Source organism: Lampris incognitus, chromosome 1 (genome assembly GCF_029633865.1).
Source record: "Lampris incognitus isolate fLamInc1 chromosome 1, fLamInc1.hap2, whole genome shotgun sequence".
Taxonomy (NCBI): domain Eukaryota; kingdom Metazoa; phylum Chordata; class Actinopteri; order Lampriformes; family Lampridae; genus Lampris; species Lampris incognitus.
In genome coordinates, this window is record NC_079211.1 from 1,670,671 (window position 1) to 1,695,235 (window position 24,565).

Genomic DNA, 24,565 nt, shown 5'->3' on the forward strand with positions numbered 1-24,565 from the left:
CAGCCTTTGGGAAATGTCAAGCCATGTGGAACAATACGGGTCGTTCATACATGGCAGCAGAAGTTGTGGAAGATCATTGCCGACTCCAGCTCATCCGACCAAATCAAACGCGGTGGAATTCAACATTCTTGGCTGTGGAGAGAATCATACGGATCATACAAGAGAAAGGGGAGGAGGCAATCAGGAATATTTGTGAAGAATTCAAATTGAAAACGTAAGTTTTAATTTGCATTTCAACAGTATGAAAGTGTGAATGTGTGTTTACATACTTGAAACTTAACTTTTCCTGCTTGATTTCCTGTCAATTCTTTGTATTCTATTTATGCCAGGCTGACTCAAGCAGAAATTGCTTTCCTGACTGATTACTGCTCGGTGATGAAACCTCTTGTAAAGGCCTTGAACATACTTCAGTCAGAGACCAACACACACTTAGGGTGGCTTCTTCCAGTGATATGTCAGCTACAAGCAAAACTCAAAAGGCAGGAGACCTCATCCAAGATGTGTCTACCACTCATCAAAGCCATTCAGGATGGTGTCCAAAAGCGTTTTGGTGAGATGATGATGGACCCAGAACTGATTGCGGCAGCAATACTTCTACCGAAGTTCAAGACCACCTGGACAGAGAGGCCGGATGTCATAGAAACAGGTATGATTGCATCTTACAATAAACTGCTTTTCAACAGTGTATTGGAGATCTACTTTGTTTTATACTCAATACAATGTGGTCAGTGCTATAAGGCATTATGCATTATGGTGCACTCTTGGTAAATTAATCAAGTCTTAATTGTCAGAAATGTGTTGTTTGTCACTCGACAGGTCTGGCTTATGTCAGACGAACACCTTGACCAGATGGCAGAGGTGGAAGTGGAGCAAGTTGGACAACATTCCTCAGATGAAGATGATTTCTTCTCCTCAATGAAGTCCAGAAGGTCAGAAGGTACAGGGGAGATGGAAGGGTACCTAGCCTGTATCCCAAACGATATGGATCTGCTAAACTCCTTTCCAAATTTAAAAAAACTCTCTCTGAAACTCAACACTGGCCTGCCTGCTTCAGCTGCCTGCGAACGGCTTTTCAGTTGTGCTGGATTACTGTTCACTGCAAAGCGAGCAAGGATGAGCTCAACTAACTTTGAAAATCAGCTGCTGCTTAAACTGAACAAGAAGTTTGTAGACTAGGTTATAGATGATTTAGGGTGTCACAAAACTAGTGGCCTTGATTTGCAATATTCCCCCCGATATTGCTGCTCTTTTATGTTAGTTCCTTTAATTTTGTAACACTTGTGAGCGTCATCATGTGGACATTACTTTGTAGTTTGTACCTCTCTGAGAGAGAGAGAGACAGAGAGAAAGTAGGCGTGCACAAGCCTGTTTAATGTTTTTTACCACTAAATGGATGAGCTCAATTAACTTTGAAAATCAGCAGCTGCTTAAACTGAACAAGAAGTTTGTAGACTAGGTTACAGGTGATTCAGGGTGTCACAAAACTAGCGGCCTTGATTTGCAGTATAACAGCTGTTGCTGTTGGTGTTGACATGTATGTTGTTGTAATTACACTTACATTTGTGTAGGTATTCTTTGTTGTTATCGCACTTACACACACATGCCCTCTATAGCGCTCTTGCAGCTGTGGAGATGGCATTAACACATTCTCATTCTCTGACGGTTAACAAACACACACACACACACACACACACACACACACACACACACACACACACACACACACACACACACACACACACAAGCATGTCTCCTCTGGAATATTGCTGCTCCTTTATGTCAGTTTGACTTTGTAGCAACACTTATGAGCGTCATCATGTGGGCATTACTTTGTACTTTTTACCTGTGTGTGTGAGAGAGAGAGAGGGTGAGAGGGAGAGAGAGGGAGAGTGTGTGCGTGTGAGAGAGAGAGTGAGACAGAGAAAACGTGAGAGTAAGCATGTTTAATGTTGTACCACTAAATGGATGAGCTCAACTAACTTTAAGATGCTACTTAAACTGAACAAGAAGTTCAGTTGTTGTGAAGTTGTTGTTATTGCGCTTACATTTGTTACACTTGTTCTTTAATTAAAAACAAAATAGTTATGGATTTCTGACCCCTTGTCCTATTTTTACTACCCTCACACCCCACACAAAGAAAGTAACTAAGTAACTTTTACTTAAAGTACATTTCAAATGAACTACTTTTTACTTTTACTTGAGTACATTTTCAGATGAGTACTTTTACTTCTACTTGAGTAATATTTCATCAAAGTATTGGTACTTTTACTTGAGTACAATATTTTTGTACTTTTTCCACCTCTGGTAATATGTCATAATTAAAAGTAAAACCTGGTACCAGAAGTCACAGTAACATGTCATAATTAAAAGTAAAACCTGGTACCAGAAGTCACAGTAATATGTCATAATTAAAAGTAAAACCCGGTACCAGAAGTCACAGTAATATGTCATAATTAAAAGTAAAACCCGGTACCAGAAGTCACAGTAACATGTCATAATTAAAAGTAAAACCTGGTACCAGAAGTCACAGTAACATGTCATAATTAAAAGTAAAACCCGGTACCAGAAGTCACAGTAATATGTCATAATTAAAAGTAAAACCTGGTACCAGAAGTCACAGTAATATGTCATACTTAAAATTAAAACCCGGTACCAGAAGTCACAGTAATATGTCATAATTAAAAGTAAAACTTGGTACCAGAAGTCACAGTAACATGTCATAATTAAAAGTAAAACCTGGTACCAGAAGTCACAGTAATATGTCATAATTAAAAGTAAAACCTGGTACCAGAAGTCACAGTAACATGTCATAATTAAAAGTAAAACCTGGTACCAGAAGTCACAGTAATATTTCCTAATTAAAAGTAAAACCTGGTACCAAAAGTCACAGTAATATGTCATAATTAAAAGTAAAACCTGGTACCAGAAGTCACAGTAACATGTCATAATTAAAAGTAAAACCTGGTACCAGAAGTCACAGTAATATGTCATAATTAAAAGTAAAACCCGGTACCAGAAGTCACAGTAATATGTCATAATTAAAAGTAAAACCCGGTACCAGAAGTCACAGTAACATGTCATAATTAAAAGTAAAACCCGGTACCAGAAGTCACAGTAACATGTCATAATTAAAAGTAAAACCCGGTACCAGAAGTCACAGTAATATGTCATAATTAAAAGTAAAACCCGGTACCAGAAGTCAGAGTAACATGTCATAATTAAAAGTAAAACCTGGTACCAGATGTCACAGTAATATGTCATAATTAAAAGTAAAACCTGGTACCAGAAGTCACAGTAACGTGTCATAATTAAAAGTAAAACCTGGTACCAGAAGTCACAGTAACATGTCATAATTAAAAGTAAAACCTGGTACCAGAAGTCACAGTAACATGTCATAATTAAAAGTAAAACATGGTACCAGAAGTCACAGTAACATGTCATAATTAAAAGTAAAACCTGGTACCACAAGTCACAGTAACATGTCATAATTAAAAGTAAAACCTGGTACCAGAAGTCACAGTAACATATCATAATTAAAAGTAAAACTTGGTACCAGAAGTCACAGTAACATGTCATAATTAAAAGTAAGACTTGGTACCAGAAGTCACAGTAACATGTCATAATTAAAAGTAAAACCTGGCACCAGAAGTCACAGTAACATGCCATAATTAAAATTAAAACTTGGTACCAGAAGTCATCGTAATATGTCATAATTAAAAGTAAAACCTGGCAAAATAAGTCAGAGTAACATGTCATAATCAAAAGTAAAACTTGGTACCAGAAGTCACAGTAACATGTCATAATTAAAAGTAAGACTTGGTACCAGAAGTCACAGTAACATATCATAATTAAAAGTAAAACCTGGTACCAGAAGTCACAGTAACATGTCATAATTAAAATTAAAAATTGGTACCAGAAGTCATAGTAATATGTCATAATTAAAAGTAAAACCTGGTACCAGAAGTCACAGTAACATGTCATAATTAAAAGTAAAACTTGGTACCGGAAGTCACAGTAACATATCATAATTAAAAGTAAAACTTGGTACCAGAAGTCACAGTAACATGTCATAATTAAAAGTAAAACCTGGTACCAGAAGTCACAGTAACATGTCATAATTAAAGTAAAACCTGGTACCAGAAGTCACAGTAATATGTCATAATTAAAAGTAAAACCTGGTACCAGAAGTCATGAGTAACATATCATAATTAAAAGTAAAACCTGGTACCAGAAGTCACAGTAACATGTCATAATTAAAAGTAAAACCTGGTACCAGAAGTCACAGCAACATATCATAATTACAAGTAAAACCTGGTACCAGAAGTCACAGTAATATGTCATAATTAAAAGTAAAACCTGGTACCAGAAGTCACATTAACATGTCATAATTAAAAGTAAAACCTGGTACCAGAAGTCACAGTAACATGTCATAATTAAAAGTAAAACCTGGTACCAGAAGTCACAGTAACATGTCATAATTAAAAGTAAAACCTGGTACCAGAAGTCACAGTAATGTGTCATAATTAAAAGTAAAACCTGGTACCAGAAGTCACAGTAACATGTCATAATTAAAAGTAAAACCTGGTACCAGAAGTCACAGTAACATGTCATAATTAAAAGTAACACTTGGTACCAGAAGTCACAGTAACATATCATAATTAAAAGTAAAACCCGGTACCAGAAGTCACAGTAACATGTCATAATTAAAAGTAAAACCCGGTACCAGAAGTCACAGTAACATGTCATAATTAAAAGTAAAACCCGGTACCAGAAGTCACAGTAATATGTCATAATTAAAAGTAAAACCTGGTACCAGAGGTCACAGTAACATGTCATAATTAAAGTAAAACCTGGCACCATAAGTCACAGTAATATGTCATAATTAAAACTAAAACTTGGTACCAGAAGTCACAGTAACGTGTCATAATTAAAAGTAAAACTTGGTACCAGAAGTCACAGTAACATGTCATAATTAAAAGTAAAACCTGGTACCAGAAGTCACAGTAATATGTCATAATTAAAAGTAAAACCTGGTACCAGAAGTCACAGTAATATGTCATACTTAAAATTAAAACCCGGTACCAGAAGCCACAGTAATATGTCATAATTAAAAGTAAAACCTGGTACCAGAAGTCACAGTAATATGTCATAATTAAAAGTAAAACCTGGTACCAGAAGTCACAGTAACATGTCATAATTAAAAGTAAAACCTGGTACCAGAAGTCACAGTAATATGTCATAATTAAAAGTAAAACCCGGTACCAGAAGTCACAGTAATATGTCATAATTAAAAGTAAAACCCGGTACCAGAAGTCACAGTAACATGTCATAATTAAAAGTAAAACCCGGTACCAGAAGTCACAGTAACATGTCATAATTAAAAGTAAAACCCGGTACCAGAAGTCACAGTAATATGTCATAATTAAAAGTAAAACCTGGTACCAGAAGTCACAGTAATATGTCATACTTAAAATTAAAACCCGGTACCAGAAGTCACAGTAATATGTCATAATTAAAAGTAAAACTTGGTACCAGAAGTCACAGTAACATGTCATAATTAAAAGTAAAACCTGGTACCAGAAGTCACAGTAATATGTCATAATTAAAAGTAAAACCTGGTACCAGAAGTCACAGTAACATGTCATAATTAAAAGTAAAACCTGGTACCAGAAGTCACAGTAATATTTCCTAATTAAAAGTAAAACCTGGTACCAAAAGTCACAGTAATATGTCATAATTAAAAGTAAAACCTGGTACCAGAAGTCACAGTAACATGTCATAATTAAAAGTAAAACCTGGTACCAGAAGTCACAGTAATATGTCATAATTAAAAGTAAAACCCGGTACCAGAAGTCACAGTAATATGTCATAATTAAAAGTAAAACCCGGTACCAGAAGTCACAGTAACATGTCATAATTAAAAGTAAAACCCGGTACCAGAAGTCACAGTAACATGTCATAATTAAAAGTAAAACCCGGTACCAGAAGTCACAGTAATATGTCATAATTAAAAGTAAAACCCGGTACCAGAAGTCACAGTAACATGTCATAATTAAAAGTAAAACCCGGTACCAGAAGTCACAGTAATATGTCATAATTAAAAGTAAAACCTGGTACCAGAAGTCACAGTAACGTGTCATAATTAAAAGTAAAACCTGGTACCAGAAGTCACAGTAACATGTCATAATTAAAAGTAAAACCTGGTACCAGAAGTCACAGTAATATGTCATAATTAAAAGTAAAACCTGGTACCAGAAGTCACAGTAACATGTCATAATTAAAAGTAAAACCTGGTACCAGAAGTCACAGTAACATGTCATAATTAAAGTAAAACCTGGCACCAGAAGTCACAGTAATATGTCATAATTAAAACTAAAACTTGGTACCAGAAGTCACAGTAACGTGTCATAATTAAAAGTAAAACCTGGTACCATAAGTCACAGTAACATGTCATAATTAAAGTAAAACCTGGCACCAGAAGTCACAGTAATATGTCATAATTAAAACTAAAACTTGGTACCAGAAGTCACAGTAATATGTCATAATTAAAAGTAAAACCTGGTACCATAAGTCACAGTAATATGTCATAATTAAAAGTAAAACCCGGTACCAGAAGTCACAGTAACATGTCATAATTAAAAGTAAAACTTGGTACCAGAAGTCACAGTAACATGTCATAATTAAAAGTAAAACCTGGTACCAGAAGTCACAGTAATATGTCATAATTAAAAGTAAAACCTGGTACCAGAAGTCACAGTAACATGTCATAATTAAAAGTAAAACCTGGTACCAGAAGTCACAGTAATATTTCCTAATTAAAAGTAAAACCTGGTACCAAAAGTCACAGTAATATGTCATAATTAAAAGTAAAACCTGGTACCAGAAGTCACAGTAATATTTCCTAATTAAAAGTAAAACCTGGTACCAAAAGTCACAGTAATATGTCATAATTAAAAGTAAAACCTGGTACCAGAAGTCACAGTAACATGTCATAATTAAAAGTAAAACCTGGTACCAGAAGTCACAGTAATATGTCATAATTAAAAGTAAAACCTGGTACCAGAAGTCACAGTAACGTGTCATAATTAAAAGTAAAACCTGGTACCAGAAGTCACAGTAACATGTCATAATTAAAAGTAAAACCTGGTACCAGAAGTCACAGTAATATGTCATAATTAAAAGTAAAACCTGGTACCAGAAGTCACAGTAACATGTCATAATTAAAAGTAAAACCTGGTACCAGAAGTCACAGTAACATGTCATAATTAAAGTAAAACCTGGCACCAGAAGTCACAGTAATGTGTCATAATTAAAACTAAAACTTGGTACCAGAAGTCACAGTAACGTGTCATAATTAAAAGTAAAACCTGGTACCATAAGTCACAGTAACATGTCATAATTAAAAGTAAAACCTGGTACCAGAAGTCACAGTAACATGTCATAATTAAAAGTAAAACTTGGTACCAGAAGTCACAGTAACATGTCATAATTAAAAGTAAAACCTGGTACCAGAAGTCACAGTAATATGTCATAATTAAAAGTAAAACCTGGTACCAGAAGTCACAGTAACATGTCATAATTAAAAGTAAAACCTGGTACCAGAAGTCACAGTAATATTTCCTAATTAAAAGTAAAACCTGGTACCAAAAGTCACAGTAATATGTCATAATTAAAAGTAAAACCTGGTACCAGAAGTCACAGTAACATGTCATAATTAAAAGTAAAACCTGGTACCAGAAGTCACAGTAATATGTCATAATTAAAAGTAAAACCCGGTACCAGAAGTCAGAGTAACATGTCATAATTAAAAGTAAAACCCGGTACCAGAAGTCACAGTAACATGTCATAATTAAAAGTAAAACCCGGTACCAGAAGTCACAGTAACATGTCATAATTAAAAGTAAAACCCGGTACCAGAAGTCACAGTAATATGTCATAATTAAAAGTAAAACCCGGTACCAGAAGTCACAGTAACATGTCATAATTAAAAGTAAAACCCGGTACCAGAAGTCACAGTAATATGTCATAATTAAAAGTAAAACCTGGTACCAGAAGTCACAGTAACGTGTCATAATTAAAAGTAAAACCTGGTACCAGAAGTCACAGTAACATGTCATAATTAAAAGTAAAACCTGGTACCAGAAGTCACAGTAATATGTCATAATTAAAAGTAAAACCTGGTACCAGAAGTCACAGTAACATGTCATAATTAAAAGTAAAACCTGGTACCAGAAGTCACAGTAACATGTCATAATTAAAAGTAAAACCTGGTACCAGAAGTCACAGTAATATGTCATAATTAAAAGTAAAACCTGGTACCAGAAGTCACAGTAACATGTCATAATTAAAAGTAAAACCTGGTACCAGAAGTCACAGTAACATGTCATAATTAAAAGTAAAACCTGGTACCAGAAGTCACAGTAACATGTCATAATTAAAAGTAAAACCTGGTACCAGAAGTCACAGTAATATGTCATAATTAAAAGTAAAACCTGGTACCAGAAGTCACAGTAACATGTCATAATTAAAAGTAAAACCTGGTACCAGAAGTCACAGTAATATGTCATAATTAAAAGTAAAACCCGGTACCAGAAGTCAGAGTAACATGTCATAATTAAAAGTAAAACCCAGTACCAGAAGTCACAGTAACATGTCATAATTAAAAGTAAAACCCGGTACCAGAAGTCACAGTAATATGTCATAATTAAAAGTAAAACCCGGTACCAGAAGTCACAGTAATATGTCATAATTAAAAGTAAAACCTGGTACCAGAAGTCACAGTAATATGTCATAATTAAAAGTAAAACCTGGTACCAGAAGTCACAGTAATATGTCATAATTAAAAGTAAAACTTGGTACCAGAAGTCACAGTAATATGTCATAATTAAAAGTAAAACCCGGTACCAGAAGTCACAGTAATATGTCATAATTAAAAGTAAAACCTGGTACCAGAAGTCACAGTAATATGTCATAATTAAAAGTAAAACCTGGTACCAGAAGTCACAGTAACATGTCATAATTAAAAGTAAAATCGTTAGTTATTGCATTTTTGGCACATAGAAGCCTGTATTTCTTTAACGGTGCAAAAGATTCGATCTCCATTATTTTGCCTGTTGATCCAAAGCAAATGGTCTAAATCTGCACTGTTCAGTACAAAGTACTGGACTGGGTGGGTACTTGGTATTTGCTGTTACTTAAGTATTCATACTCAGAACTGGTATCAGCAGTGAAAAAATAATGGTGTACATCCATAATTGTTACATGGACATTGTCCCGGTCATACCGGACTCCCCCACCAGGAGTGTGTGATCGGTGCGCTCCATCACGGCTCTGGCAACTCCGATGGCGTTCTTCACTTTTCTCAGGTCGGCCACAGCCCCCACCTCCATGGTGTTACTATTGACAGAGAACACAACATGATAAAACTCCCGGGGTCACGGGACAAGAGCAGATCCAGGTCAAATGAATGAAAACCACCCTGAAGACTTTCACCTAAATAAAAATTCTTGGCTGATAAGAGTAAAAAAAACCCAACAAAACAAAACAGGAATCTGACCCGCAGACAAACATTAGGAATCATTACATAGAAATATCTATATAATACGGATGAGATCAGGCAGCAGTCTCCGTGGACTATGATGTTCACAGATGACATTGTGATGTGTAGTGAGAGTAGGGTGCAGGTGGAGGAGAGCCTGGAGAGGTGGAGGTATGCACTGGAGAGAAGAGGAATGAAAGTCAGTAGGAGCAAGACGGAATACCTATGTGTGAATGAGAGGGAGGACAGTGGAATGATGAGGATGCAAGGAGTGGAGGTGATGAAGGTGTATGAGTTTAAATACTTGGGGTCAACTGTCCAAAGTAACGAGGAGTGCAGGAGAGAGGTGAAGAAGAGAGTGCGGGCAGGGTGGAGTGGGTGGAGAAGAGTGTCAGGAGTGATGTGTGACAGAAGGGTACCAGCAAGAGTTAAAGGGAAGGTTTACAAGATGGTGGTGAGACCAGCTATGTTGTATGGTTTGGAGACAGTGGCACTGATGAAAAGACAGGAGGAGGAGCTGGAGGTGGCAGAGATGAAGATGATACGATTTTCACTGGGAGTGATGAAGAAGGACAGGATTAGGAAGGAGTATATTAGAGGGACCGCTCAAGCTGGACGGTTTGGAGACAAAGCAAGAGAGACAAGACTGAGATGGCTTGGACATGTGTGGAGGACAGATGCTATACCGTCCAGAGAGCATATTCAAAGAGAAGAGCCACTGTGTTTATAATGGAGTTTAGGTTGTCAGTGTGTGAGTGACGGAAAAGAAAGCAGCAAGGAAAGAGAAGCTGTGAATTATGCTACCAGACACGTGTAAATGTTTGTCTCTGCATGTCAGACACTCTGCATCATGTCTGCTGACACTCATTTATGTGTGTGGTGGAGAAAGACACCCAAGTACTTTAACATGCTTTAACAAACCACACACACACACACATTCACACCTAGGGAAAATGTAATACGGTGAGTCACCTGACCTACATGTCTTTGAGTCACCTGACCTACATGTCTTTGAGTCACCTGACCTACATGTCTTTGAGTCACCTGACCTACATGTCTTTGAGTCACCTGACCTACATGTCTTTGAGTCAGCTGACCTACATGTGTTTGGGCTGTGGGAGGAAACCGGAGCCCCCGGAGGAAACCCACACAGACACGGGGAGAACATGCAAACTCCACACAGAGGACGACCCGCCAAGGTTGGACTACCCCGGGGCTCGAACCCAGGGGGGCCTTCTTGCTATGAGGCGACCGTGCTACCCGTGCGCCAGCGTGCCGCCCAGAAACAGAATTTGTAATTCCAGATAGAGGAGATAAGAGTCCTGCAGATATAACCTACTGGCACAGAGATGTATTTACACGTGCACTGTGCAGCACGTTAAAACTACCTCTGATTTACTTCTGAGCATGTGAGTTAGTCACTGTTACAGAATTCATATTTTTAGTATGTTTCTATTTCCTCTGAAATGGCAATATATGAACTAATGTAAGCTTTTCAGAACATACTTATTTGTAATTCTATTTTTTGTTCGTCTCCAGTGCTCCTTCACCATGCTGTCTGCATATGACCACATGCTGGCAGCACCGTGGCTTGTCATCTCTAACGTTATCTGTCCATCTGTGTTTGGATGAGGCTTTACCCATTCATAATCATGGCGTCCAAAGTGGTCTCTCCAGTCTCATCTGGGCTCCCACCAAACCCCACACTGCCGTCACACTGCTCCGCTTCACACCGGGCACAGCCGATCTCCACCGCATCCAGCACGCCGCCACCAGCCTGAAGGGCACGCCACGCTGCAGACGGGACACATGCACACACATGAGCAGAACTGATAGTACACACCACAGTACTGACACACCATTCAACCAAAGGTTTACTGACAGCGAAGTAAGTCTGCACATACTAGGAAGTCATCTGGGCAGGATGCACACTGTTTTACAGCAGAAAAATCAGTCTGTATAATATACATGGTAGTAAAACAGGAGTAAGCTGGTACAACAGGGTAGTAACAAGAGTATGTCAGTACAGTAGGGTAGTCACAGGAGACATATGGCACTGACAAGAAAACAGGAACATTTTCATACCCACGGGGAAAAAAGTCCTGCTGCCAGCCAGCTGATGGCTGATGCATTGTGCCAGTACCAGTATGACTTAATACTCTGATAAATTGTGCCCGTAGCCGGTATGATGTAATACTCTGATGCGTTGTGCCCGTAGCCGGTATGATGTAATATTCTGATGCGTTGTGCCCGTAGCCGGTATGATGTAATATTCTGATGCGTTGTGCCCGTAGCCGGTATGATGTAATACTCTGATGCGTTGTGCCCGTAGCCGGTATGATGTAATATTCTGATGCGTTGTGCCCGTAGCCGGTATGATGTAATACTCTGATAAATTGTGCCCGTAGCCGGTATGATGTAATATTCTGATGCGTTGTGCCCGTAGCCGGTATGATGTAATACTCTGATAAATTGTGCCCGTAGCCGGTATGATGTAATACTCTGATGCGTTGTGCCCGTAGCCGGTATGATGTAATACTCTGATGCGTTGTGCCCGTAGCCGGTATGATGTAATACTCTGATAAATTGTGCCCGTAGCCGGTATGATGTAATATTCTGATGCGTTGTGCCCGTAGCCGGTATGATGTAATACTCTGATGCGTTGTGCCCGTAGCCGGTATGATGTAATACTCTGATAAATTGTGCCCGTAGCCGGTATGATGTAATATTCTGATGCGTTGTGCCCGTAGCCGGTATGATGTAATATTCTGATGCGTTGTGCCCGTAGCCGGTATGATGTAATACTCTGATGCGTTGTGCCTGTAGCCGGTATGATGTAATACTCTGATGCGTTGTGCCCGTAGCCGGTATGATGTAATACTCTGATAAATTGTGCCCGTAGCCGGTATGATGTAATACTCTGATGCGTTGTGCCCGTAGCCGGTATGATGTAATATTCTGATGCGTTGTGCCAGTACCAGTATGACTTAATACTCTGATAAATTGTGCCCATAGCTGGTATGATGTAATATTGTGCCATGACTGACGAGTCATATTGTTCAGTCAACATCAATATTCTTCACCTGCAGCTCACCGTTCCATCTTTTCAATCTTATTAGGTCATAGCCTACAATCCCAGCTGCATGGGTGGACGCTGGCAGTAGCAGATTACTGTGATACAGTAGCAGATTACTGTGATACAGTAGCAGATTACTGTGATACAGTACCAGATTACTGTGATACAGTAGCAGATTACTGTGATACAGTACCAGATTACTGTGATACAGTAGCAGATTACTGTGATACAGTACCAGATTACTGTGATACAGTAGCAGATTACTGTGATGCAGTAGCAGATTACTGTGATACAGTAGCAGATTACTGTGATGCAGTACCAGATTACTGTGATACAGTACCAGATTACTGTGATACAGTAGCAGATTACTGTGATAAATGCTGACGGTCTGACAGTTGTAACACACTCAGCTATGACACATCTATCATCACATTTAACAAAGTCAATGCAAATGAAATAATCTGTCCGCCCCAAGTTGTAAGACCACAAGAAGCACACATTCATAATTGTTTAAAATACGCAGTCATAGGGGGCGTCCGGGTAGCGTAGCGGTCTATTCCATTGCCTACCAACACAGGGATCGCCGGTTTGAATCCCTGTGTTATCGCCAGCTTGGTCGGGCGTCCCTACAGACACAATTGTCTGTGTCTGTGTGTGGGAAGCCAGATGTGGATGTGTGTCCTGGTTGCTGCACTAGCGCCTCCTCTGGTCGGTCGGGTTCCCTGTTCAGGGGGGAGGGGGAACTGGGAGGAATAGCGTGATCCTCCCATGCGCTACGTCCCCCTGGTGAAACTCCTCACTGTCAGGTGAAAAGAAGTGGCTGGTGACTCCACATGTAGCCCTCTGCAGCCCTCCCCAGATTGGCACAGGGGGTGGAGCAGCGACCGGGACGGCTCGGAAGAGTGGGGTAATTGGCCAAGTACAAGTGGGGTGAAAAAGGGGGTGAAAAATATGCAGTCATACATCCAAGGTGCTGAATAACGAGTTTATAATTTCCATATAACATGTATTTAAATTAATCTTGATGGCGATATTTATTTGAATAGTAATATATGTAAGCCAAATTCTGATCAGTAGTGACTTAATACAACGACTAGCGTCTGTGGACCTCTGCATCATATGTGCCAAGTCATTTGAAGATTAAATAGTCCACAAGGCTGATCCTTACATATTACAGATAAAGTATACTGACCACCATGTGGTGACTGGTCCCTATTACTAATTAACTTGTGATACTATCATTGGCTTGTAACTAATATCGGAGATGACATTCTGGAGTCACAGTCCATCTTCAGACGGCGGTTTCCATTAACAGTCTGCTGAGGACAGCAACCAGCATGTCTATTATCAGGTCTGTTCAAGTTTGAGCCGTATGGGGTAACTATTCTGGCCTCAAGGTGGAATTAATTACTCTTAGAAATTCAGCATCATGTCTCTCATTTTCAGAGGGGAATGGCAGCAGTCTTTCAGAGGACATTAACCCAACTACTCTCAGCTGCTTGTCCAAGCAGCAAAAGCAAAGACGTTGTTCGCAGACACTGATCAACGGCAGTACTCACAATCTTTACTTTTACACTGCCCCCGGCATAAGTAGAATTACTCTGAGGTATCTCGGGTTCTCTACCCCTTCAGGAGCTCTGCCTTTTACATTTCCTATCTTGACGTTATCAGCCATAATAAAGCAGCTGTGATCACTCAGAACTACAAGGCTGCAGTAATGCAAGGACCTCTGATGAGCTGAACTTGGACACATTTATTTGTATCAAATCACAAAGTGCTCCCGAAGGGCTTCACAGTCAAAGTTAAATGTCAATAACCTCACCACATATCACTATCCAATATATACATACATACATACATACATACATACATACATACATACATACATACATATACATACATACATACATACATACATACACATACATACATATATATATATATATATATATATATATATATATATATATATATATATATATATATATATATATATATATATATTGTCCAGTTAGTCAAGGATAAATTCTCTTTGAGACAGGACAAGCCTGTTTCGTGCCATAATCACAATCATCAGCTGGATTATTTTGCTCCTTATTTGCTGAGCAAACTTTTAACAAAGTTATATTTATATTTTTTTAATATTGTAGCATATCAGGATTTGGTAACCTAGCAACGAATGGAGGTGGGCTTTTTGGGGGTGGTCTTTGAGCGGGAGCTGGCATCGAGATGTTTCGGTCTGCGCGGCGAGCAGCTAGTTCGAGTCATGGGTGTCATAAAAAAGGGCAATAAAACTCAGCGATTGACCTGACGTCGTGTCTCTGAGCCTCGTTATGGATCGAAACGCTTCATTGGTGTCAGAAGTGGGACGGTGAGACCGTGAGGCCATCAGAAGCGCGTGTGCCCAGAGGTGTGAGGGCATAGGGAGCTGATATGCCATCCCACTTCTGACACCAAGGTAGCGAATTCCGGGGGGCAGCCCGGGACCACCACAGCCAGGACGCGAACCCGTATCTCCCGCACCGCAGGCAACAACGTTAACTACTCGACTAAAGGGTCCGACCCCTTAGCCAAGGGCTAATGTGTCTACTTATCCGTGCACGCTACACTGTTTATAATATATTTAATTAATATTTAAATTAATATGTTTAATATATTTAATTAATGTATAAAATTAATATATTTTTTATATTTATAATACACGATATATTTATATATAGTATATAAAATATTTTATATGTATAAAGGAGGAGATAAAGGCCACATTATAGCGAGAGAGAGCGAGAGCGAGAGAGAGAGAGAGAGAGAGAGAGAGAGAGAGAGAGAGAGAGAGAGAGAGAGAGAGAGAGAGAGAGAGAGATAAAGGCCACAGATAGCAGGACAGGGAAACTCCTCACGATGCACGGAGGGTACCACATGAAGTCCGGCAGCCTGAGACTGTAAGATAAATTAACAGATGGGGGCCGAGGGTTAATGAGTGTCAAGGCCACTATCCAGGATGAAACAAGGAACATCCATGAGTACATCAGGAGGAAGGCCCCCGAGGATGAACTGCTGAGTGAGTACCTCAGGCAGCAGAAAACAGAGTGGGGAGGAAGAAGAAGAGGAGGTATCATGGAAAATCAAGCCCCTCCATGGGATGTACCACCGACAGATAGAGGACATAGCTGATATCGAGAAATCCTACCAGTGGAAAGAAAAGGCTGGACTGAAGGACAGCACAGAGGCTCTGATCATAGCAGCACAAGAACAGGCACTCAGGACCAGATCGGTTGAGGCAGGGCTCAAGATGCAGGCTGTGCAAAGATGGCCATGAGACAGTCCAGCACTTAGCAACAGGGTGTAAAATGCTAGCTGGGAAAGTGTACACTGAAAGGCATAACCAAGTGGCTGGGATAGTGTACAGGAACATCTGTACTGAATACAGACTGGAAGTCCCCAAGTCCAAATGGGAGACACCACCAAAGGTGGTTGAGAATGGCAGAGCTAAGATCCTGTGGGACTTCAAGGTCCAGACTGACAAGCAGGTGCTGGCTAACCAACCAGACATTGTGGAGGTCAACAAGGAACAGAAGACAGCAGTAGTGATCCATGTAGCGATCCTGAGCAACAGCAACATCAGGAAGAAAGAGCATGACAAGCTAGAGACATACCAAGGGCTGAGGGAAGAACCAGATCAGATGTGGAAGGGTAAGTCCACAGTAGTCCCAGTGGTAACAGGAGCACTAGGGGCTGTGACCCCCAAACTGGGAGAGGGGCTCCAGCAGATTCCAGGAGCAACATCTGAGGTCTCTGTCCAGAAGAGTGTGGTCCTAGGAACAGCTGAGATACTGTGCAGAACCCTCAAACTCCCAGACCTCTGGTAGAGGTCCCGAGCTTGAGGAAGACACACACACACACACACACACACACACACACACACACACACACACTACATACATATATATATATATATATATATATATATATATATATATATATATATATATATATATGGCACCAACGACATAAGAGTACTTGTTGTCATATTGCACCAACAGATCAATAAGAAAATAAAAACCTTGCCAACACGACGTTACTCTTAACTGTTGGTTGTATTTCTGTGATTCCTATTACAGAACACGTGTATTTCCTCTACATTTAGGAACAGGGTGCTCAGGCACGTCAGCTCGAGGTTGCTGCACGCGACCGTCGGTTGTTCCTCGCGTGTCAGGGCCGCGTGCTAAATGAAGAGACGTCGGTATGAAGCAGCAGCTCACCTGCGGCCGCTGCGTCCCGGAAGGCCCAGGTGTTGATGACCAGGGGCAGCGACGCGTGTCCCGGCGCACAGAGCAGAAGGACAACGAGCCATGTGAGCATGTTGCTTGGCGCTACGGACCCACGACGCACTCCGGTGAACTGCCTTCACATTCCTGCCGTGGAAACACAACTTTTCCAAAGTAGACAACGCTCAGGGGCTGGCGGGCTGGCGGGCTGGCTGGCGGGCGGGCTGGCGGGCGGGCTGGCTGGCGGGCGGGCTGGCTGGCGGGCTGGCGGGCTGGCTGGCGGGCTGGCGGGCTGGCTGGCTGGCGGGCTGGCGGGCGGGCTGGCTGGCTGGCTGGCGGGCTGGCTGGCTGGCGGGCTGGCTGGCTGGCTGGCTGGCTGGCTGGCTGGCGGGCTGGCTGGCGGGCTGGCTGGCGGGCTGGCTGGCTGGCGGGCTGGCTGGCGGGCTGGCTGGCGGGCTGGCTGGCTGGCTGGCTGGCTGGCTGGCTGGCGGGCTGGCTGCTCCGGACCGGCCACAGTGCGTCTGACTCGACACGCTTCTACACTACACACACACACACACACACACGGACGGACGGACGGATGCGTCCTTCCGTGTTGTGTCATGTGACCGACGGGCCGCTGCTTAAAGGGACAGTACAGCTTTACGCCCGGCGGAAGTGAACCGGCTGGTTTCCGCTGAGCGCGTTCTCCGGAGCAGTTGCTGCGCCGTTGGCAGAGCGCTTTGCTTGTTCTGCGGCGGTTCTGCGTGTTATGTCCGCATTAACTGACGGGTGACGTCAGGTGTTGTTCGGCATAGTATTAAACTGTCATCGTTTCCCTTTTGTCCATAATGTCCGTGGACTGATCGGACAACTCATTTTCCTCAGCGTACTGTACGCTTGTCAAGAGCATTTCTGAATAAGCCCCTTTAGGAATGAATGAGGTCAATATCATGAGCTTGCTGTGTGGCCACATGCACATCGTGGGGTTTATGTGGGACCCGGCAGCCGGTTGTCATGAAGTCCCACCGAGGAGCCTGGAGTATTTTAGGTTACATGTGAGACCTGTCAGCTGATGCACCAGGCTCTCACACAGCGAGCGAGCTGTCAGCTCTCGTGTAAAGGCGTGCAACACATTTTGACATGATCCGAACGGTTGTTCAATATGTCGCTTGTTCTTACGACTGGTTGTGTAATATGTGCAACACTGAATACGTAATTTGTGGTTGTGATGTGCTACAGTATGTGTTGTTATGTTGTTCGTTTGTTTATCATTATTACTACTCTGAAGGCAACTATATGATGTGCAGCTCTCGAGTCCAAGACAAACATCCCTGGGACAACAAAGTGTATGATATGATATGATATGATATGATATGATATGATATGATATGGTATGGTATGGTGTGTATGTGTGTATGTGTGTATGTATGTATGTATGGTATATAGGGTATGGTCTGTATGGTGTGTGTGTATAGTATGGTATGTATGATATATTATTATGGTATGTATGTATACATGCATGCATTTATGTATGTATGGTGTGTATAGCATAGTATGTATGGTATGGTATGATATTTATAGTATGGTATATATGGTATATTATGTACACTACCGTTCAAAAGTTTGGGATCACCCAAACAATTTTGTGTTTTCCATGAAAAGTCACACTTATTCACCACCATATGTTGTGAAATGAATAGAAAATAGAGTCAAGACATTGACAAGGTTAGAAATAATGATTTGTATTTGAAATAAGATTTTTTTTACATCAAACTTTGCTTTCGTCAAAGAATCCTCCATTTGCAGCAATTACAGCATTGCAGACCTTTGGCATTCTAGCTGTTAATTTGTTGAGGTAATCTGGAGAAATTGCACCCCACGCTTCCAGAAGCAGCTCCCACAAGTTGGATTGGTTGGATGGGCACTTCTTTGAGCAGATTGAGTTTCTGGAGCATCACATTTGTGGGGTCAATTAAACGCTCAAAATGGCCAGAAAAAGAGAACTTTCATCTGAAACTCGACAGTCTATTCTTGTTCTTAGAAATGAAGGCTATTCCATGCGAGAAATTGCTAAGAAATTGAAGATTTCCTACACCGGTGTGTACTACTCCCTTCAGAGGACAGCACAAACAGGCTCTAACCAGAGTAGAAAAAGAAGTGGGAGGCCGCGTTGCACAACTGAGCAAGAAGATAAGCACATTAGAGTCTCTAGTTTGAGAAACAGACGCCTCACAGGTCCCCAACTGGCATCTTCATTAAATAGTACCTGTTAGAGCCTGTTTGTGCTGTCCTCTGAAGGGAGTAGTACACACCGGTGTAGGAAATCTTCAATTTCTTAGCAATTTCTCGCATGGAATAGCCTTCATTTCTAAGAACAAGAATAGACTGTCGAGTTTCAGATGAAAGTTCTCTTTTTCTGGCCATTTTGAGCGTTTAATTGACCCCACAAATGTGATGCTCCAGAAACTCAATCTGCTCAAAGAAGTGCCCATCCAACCAATCCAACTTGTGGGAGCTGCTTCTGGAAGCGTGGGGTGCAATTTCTCCAGATTACCTCAACAAATTAACAGCTAGAATGCCAAAGGTCTGCAATGCTGTAATTGCTGCAAATGGAGGATTCTTTGACGAAAGCAAAGTTTGATGTAAAAAAAAATCTTATTTCAAATACAAATCATTATTTCTAACCTTGTCAATGTCTTGACTCTATTTTCTATTCATTTCACAACATATGGTGGTGAATAAGTGTGACTTTTCATGGAAAACACAAAATTGTTTGGGTGATCCCAAACTTTTGAACGGTAGCGTATATATGGTATATTATGTATGTATGTATGTATGTATGTATGTATGTATGTATGTTGTGTGGTATGGTATGATATGGTATGTATGTACGGTGTGGTGTGGTGTGGTATGTATGTTTGGTGTGGTGTTGTATGGTATGTATGTATGGTGTGGTGTGGTATGGTATGGTATGTATGGTGTGGTATGGTATGTATGTACGGTGTGGTGTGGTATGTATGTATGGTGTGGTGTTGTATGGTATGGTATGGTATGATAGGGTATGGTATGTATGTACGGTGTGGTGTGGTGTGGTATGTATGTATGGTGTGGTGTTGTATGGTATGGTATGTATGGTGTGGTATGGTATGTATGTGTGGTGTGGTATGGTATGTGTGGTGTGGTATGGTATGGTATGTATGTGTGGTGTGGTGTGGTGTGGTATGTATGTATGTATGTATGTATGTATGTATGTATGTATGTATGTATGTATGTATGTATGTATGGTGTGGTGTGGTGTGGTGTGGTGTGGTGTTGTATGGTGTGATGTGATATGTATGTATGGTGTGGTGTATGGTATGGTATGGTATGGTATGTATGGTATGTTTTGGTATGGTATGTATGTACGGTGTGGTGTGGTGTGGTATGTATGTATGGTGTGGTGTTGTATGGTATGGTATGTATGTGTGGTGTGGTGTGGTGTGGTATGGTATGGTATGGTATGTATGGTGTGGTATGGTATGTATGTACGGTGTGGTGTGGTGTGGTATGTATGTATGGTGTGGTGTTGTATGGTATGGTATGGTATGGTATGATATGGTATGGTATGTATGTACGGTGTGGTGTGGTGTGGTGTTGTATGGTATGGTATGTATGGTGTGGTATGGTATGGTATGTATGTGTGGTGTGGTATGTATGTATGGTGTGGTGTGGTGTTGTATGGTGTGATATGTATGTATGGTGTGGTGTATGGTATGCTATGGTATGATATGGTATGGTATGGTATGTATGGTATGTTTTGGTATGGTATGTATGTACGGTGTGGTGTGGCGTGGTATGGTATGTATGTATGTATGGTGTGGTGTTGTATGGTATGCTATGGTATGTATGTATGTATGTATGTATGTATGTATGTATGTATGTATGTATGTATGTATGGTATGCTTGGGTATGGTATGTATGGTATGGTATGTATGTACAGTGTGGTGTGGTGTGGTATGTATGTATGGTATGGTGTATGGTATGCTATGGTATGATATGGTATGGTATGTATGTGTGGTGTGGTGTGGTATGTATGTATGGTGTGGTGTTGTATGGTGTGATATGTATGTATGGTGTGGTGTATGGTATGCTATGGTATGATATGGTATGGTATGGTATGTATGGTATGTTTTGGTATGGTATGTATGTACGGTGTGGTGTGGTATGTATGTATGTATGTATGGTGTGGTGTTGTATGGTATGGTATGATATGGTATGGTATGTATGTATGGTATGCTTTGGTATGGTATGTATGGTATGGTATGTATGTATGGTGTGGTGTTGTATGGTATGGTATGTATGTATGGTGTGGTGTGGTGTGGTATGGTATGGTGTGGTATGGTATGGTATGTATGGTGTGGTATGGTATGTATGTACGGTGTGGTGTGGTGTGGTATGTATGTATGGTGTGGTGTTGTATGGTATGGTATGGTATGATGTGGTATGGTATGTATGTACAGTGTGGTGTGGTGTGGTGTGGTATGTATGTATGCAGTGGTGTTGTATGGTATGGTATGTATGGTGTGGTATGGTATCGTATGTATGTATGGTGTGGTGTGGTGTGGTGTGGTGTGGTGTGGTATGTATGCATGGTGTGGTGTGGTGTTGTATGGTGTGATATGTATGTATGCTGTGGTGTATGGTATGCTATGGTATGACATGGTATGGTATGGTATGTATGTGTGGTGTGGTGTGGTATGTATGTATGGTGTGGTGTTGTATGGTGTGATATGTATGTATGGTGTGGTGTATGGTATGGTATGGTATGGTATGCTATGTATGGTATGTTTTGGTATGGTATGGTATGTATATACGGTGTGGTGTGGCGTGGTGTGGTATGTATGTATGTATGTATGTATGGTGTGGGGTTGTATGGTATGGTATGCTATGGTATGCTATGGTATGGTATGTATGTATGATATGCTTTGGTATGGTATGTATGGTATGGTATGTATGTACGGTGTGGTATGTATGTATGGTGTGGTGTTGTATGGTATGGTATGGTATGGTATGGCAAAGGGAGGGTGGTAAAGTTGATGCTGATACGCTGTACGACCTTATGGCACCGCCGGCTACCTTTGTGAGGTTGTAGCTACAGGTGATAGTCATAGATAGGTAATAATTCATGTCTGTAATTTTGTAGAGTTTTGAGTTATGAAGCGGGCTGTCATGTGGGACAGGGGCTGCTGGGACTGCAGACCTTCTGTTTTTCTACAAATACTGATTAAAGAATGGAAGCTCCTGGCACCAGCTGCTGAAGCCCCTTCACATTTCAGCCGTGGTTGGAGAGAGCAGGCCAACCATATTCTCTCATGGTTTTGATAAATAGTTAATCTTTAATTTCACCCGGTCCTCTGTCCTTTGTATTCGGCCAACCTCTTGTGGGTCGTAACACAGGGACAGATTTTTTTTTCTTATAACTTTGTGTAGGAAATTGAAAACTTCACATTCTTACTTTAATTCTATTGTCATGTGCAACTGTAGTGAACAGTAAGTTCAGTAAGCCAAGACAAAACTGCCCATGCTGGGTTCCATCTACTGATCTCCAAAAGAGGCTTTCAGGCCGGTGACGTTCCTGACAGCACAGTGACCCACAGAGGCCTCACGGGACCTCGTTAGAACGTCACTTTGCTTGTTCACACTTCAATGTTTGGCACACACACACACGCACACACACACACACACACACACACACACACACACACACACACACACACACACACACACACACTCTATGGACAAGACTTCACGAATCATTCACACAATATACACAAAATAAATCCAGACTATAATATACTCTCTTTGAGTAGCTGTGAAAAACACAAGTCAAAAGAAAAATGTATTTTGTGTCAGCAATACCTCATATTTCGCTGTATCAGGCTGTTTTACATTTTCAATGAACATCGTCATGCAGAGCATGGATCTGCATTGAGGATGGCTCTTTATGTCTAATGGCTTTTATACTTCAGCCGGAGACCAGTCACCAGGTTCAGTTTGTCACTCTGGGAGCAGGAATTGAGGACCCAAATACACGACTCAGAGACAGACTGGACTAGAACAACGTTATAATAAAACAAACTTACAAAACAGGAACATAGATTCAGGCCGCAAGGGAGACTTGAGACAAGCAGTGAAACATCTGGCTACCAAAACATATATGTACGTATGTGTTGTGTGTTTGTTATGAACCGACAACAAGCCAGGGCAACCAGGGGGAATATACAACCCAACAAGGAGCCAGGGCAACCAGGGGGAATATACAAACCAACAAGGAGCCAGGGCAACCAAGGGGAACATACAAGCCGACAAGGAGCCAGGGCAACCAGGGGGAACATACAAACCGACAAGGAGCCAGGGCAGCCAGGGGGAATATACAAACCAAAGAGGAGTCAGGGCAACCAAGGGGAATATACAAACCAACAAGGAGCCAGGGTAACCAGGGGGAATATATGAACCGGAAAGGAGCCAGGGCAACCAAGGGGAACATACAAACCAAAGAGGAGTCAGGGCAACCAGGGGGAATATACAACCCAACAAGGAGCCAGGGCAACCAGGGGGAATATACAAACCAACAAGGAGCCAGGGCAACCAAGGGGAACATACAAACCGACAAGGAGCCAGGGCAACCAGGGGGAACATACAAACCGACAAGGAGTCAGGGCAACCAGGGGGAATATACAACCCAACAAGGAGCCAGGGCAACCAGGGGGAATAAATGAACCGACAAGGAGCCAGGGCAGCCAGGGGGAATATATGAACCGGAAAGGAGCCAGGGCAACCAGGGGGAATATATAAACCAACAAGGAGCCAGGGCAACCAGGGGGAAACATACAAACCGACAAGGAGCCAGGGCAACCAGGGGGAATATACAAACCGACAAGGAGCCAGGGCAGCCAGGGGGAATATACAAACCAACAAGGAGCCAGGGCAACCAGGGGGAATATATGAACTGGAAAGGAGCCAGGGCAACCAGGAGGAATATATGAACCGACAAGGAGCCAGGGCGACCAGGGGGAATATATGAACCGACAAGGATCCAGGGCGACCAGGGGGAATATATGAACCGGCAAGGATCCAGGGCAACCAGGGGGAATATCTGAACCGGCAAGGATCCAGGGCAACCAGGGGGAATATGTGAACCGGCAAGGATCCAGGGCAACCAGGGGGAATTTGTGAACCGGCAAGGATCCAGGGCAACCAGGGGGAATAAATGAACCGACAAGGAGCCAGGGCAGCCAGGGGGAATATATGAACCGGCAAGGATCCAGGGCAACCAGGGGGAATATGTGAACCGGCAAGGATCCAGGGCAACCAGGGGGAATAAATGAACCGACAAGGAGCCAGGGCAACCAGGGGGAATATATGAACCGGCAAGGATCCAGGGCAACCAGGGGGAATATGTGAACCGGCAAGGACCCAGGGCAACCAGGGGGAATAAATGAACCGACAAGGAGCCAGGGCAGCCAGGGGGAATATATGAACCGGCAAGGAGCCAGGGCAACCAGGGGGAATATGTGAACCGACAAGGAGCCAGGGCAGCCAGGGGGAATATATGAACCGGCAAGGATCCAGGGCAACCAGGGGGAATATGTGAACCGGCAAGGATCCAGGGCAACCAGGGGGAATAAATGAACCGACAAGGAGCCAGGGCAACCAGGGGGAATA

At 41.8% G+C, this 24,565-nt stretch overlaps 1 protein-coding gene across 2 annotated transcripts in view; it reads right to left on the reverse strand.

The window, feature by feature from the left end:
• The window catches only part of aga (aspartylglucosaminidase), a 63,021-nt gene extending 45,887 nt beyond the window's left edge, over positions 1-17,134 (reverse strand). For both annotated transcript variants that reach the window (XR_008810581.1, XM_056284386.1), the window contains exons 1-3: positions 16,874-17,134; positions 11,179-11,332; positions 9,284-9,396 (exon numbers count right to left, since the gene is read on the reverse strand). Coding sequence is in view for 1 of the 2 variants with exons in the window: in XM_056284386.1 (XP_056140361.1) it covers positions 9,284-9,396; positions 11,179-11,332; positions 16,874-16,973 (367 nt within the window). In the remaining variant the exon portion in view is untranslated. The remainder of the gene's footprint in view (positions 1-9,283; positions 9,397-11,178; positions 11,333-16,873) is intronic.
• Positions 17,135-24,565: the final 7,431 nt, after the last annotated feature.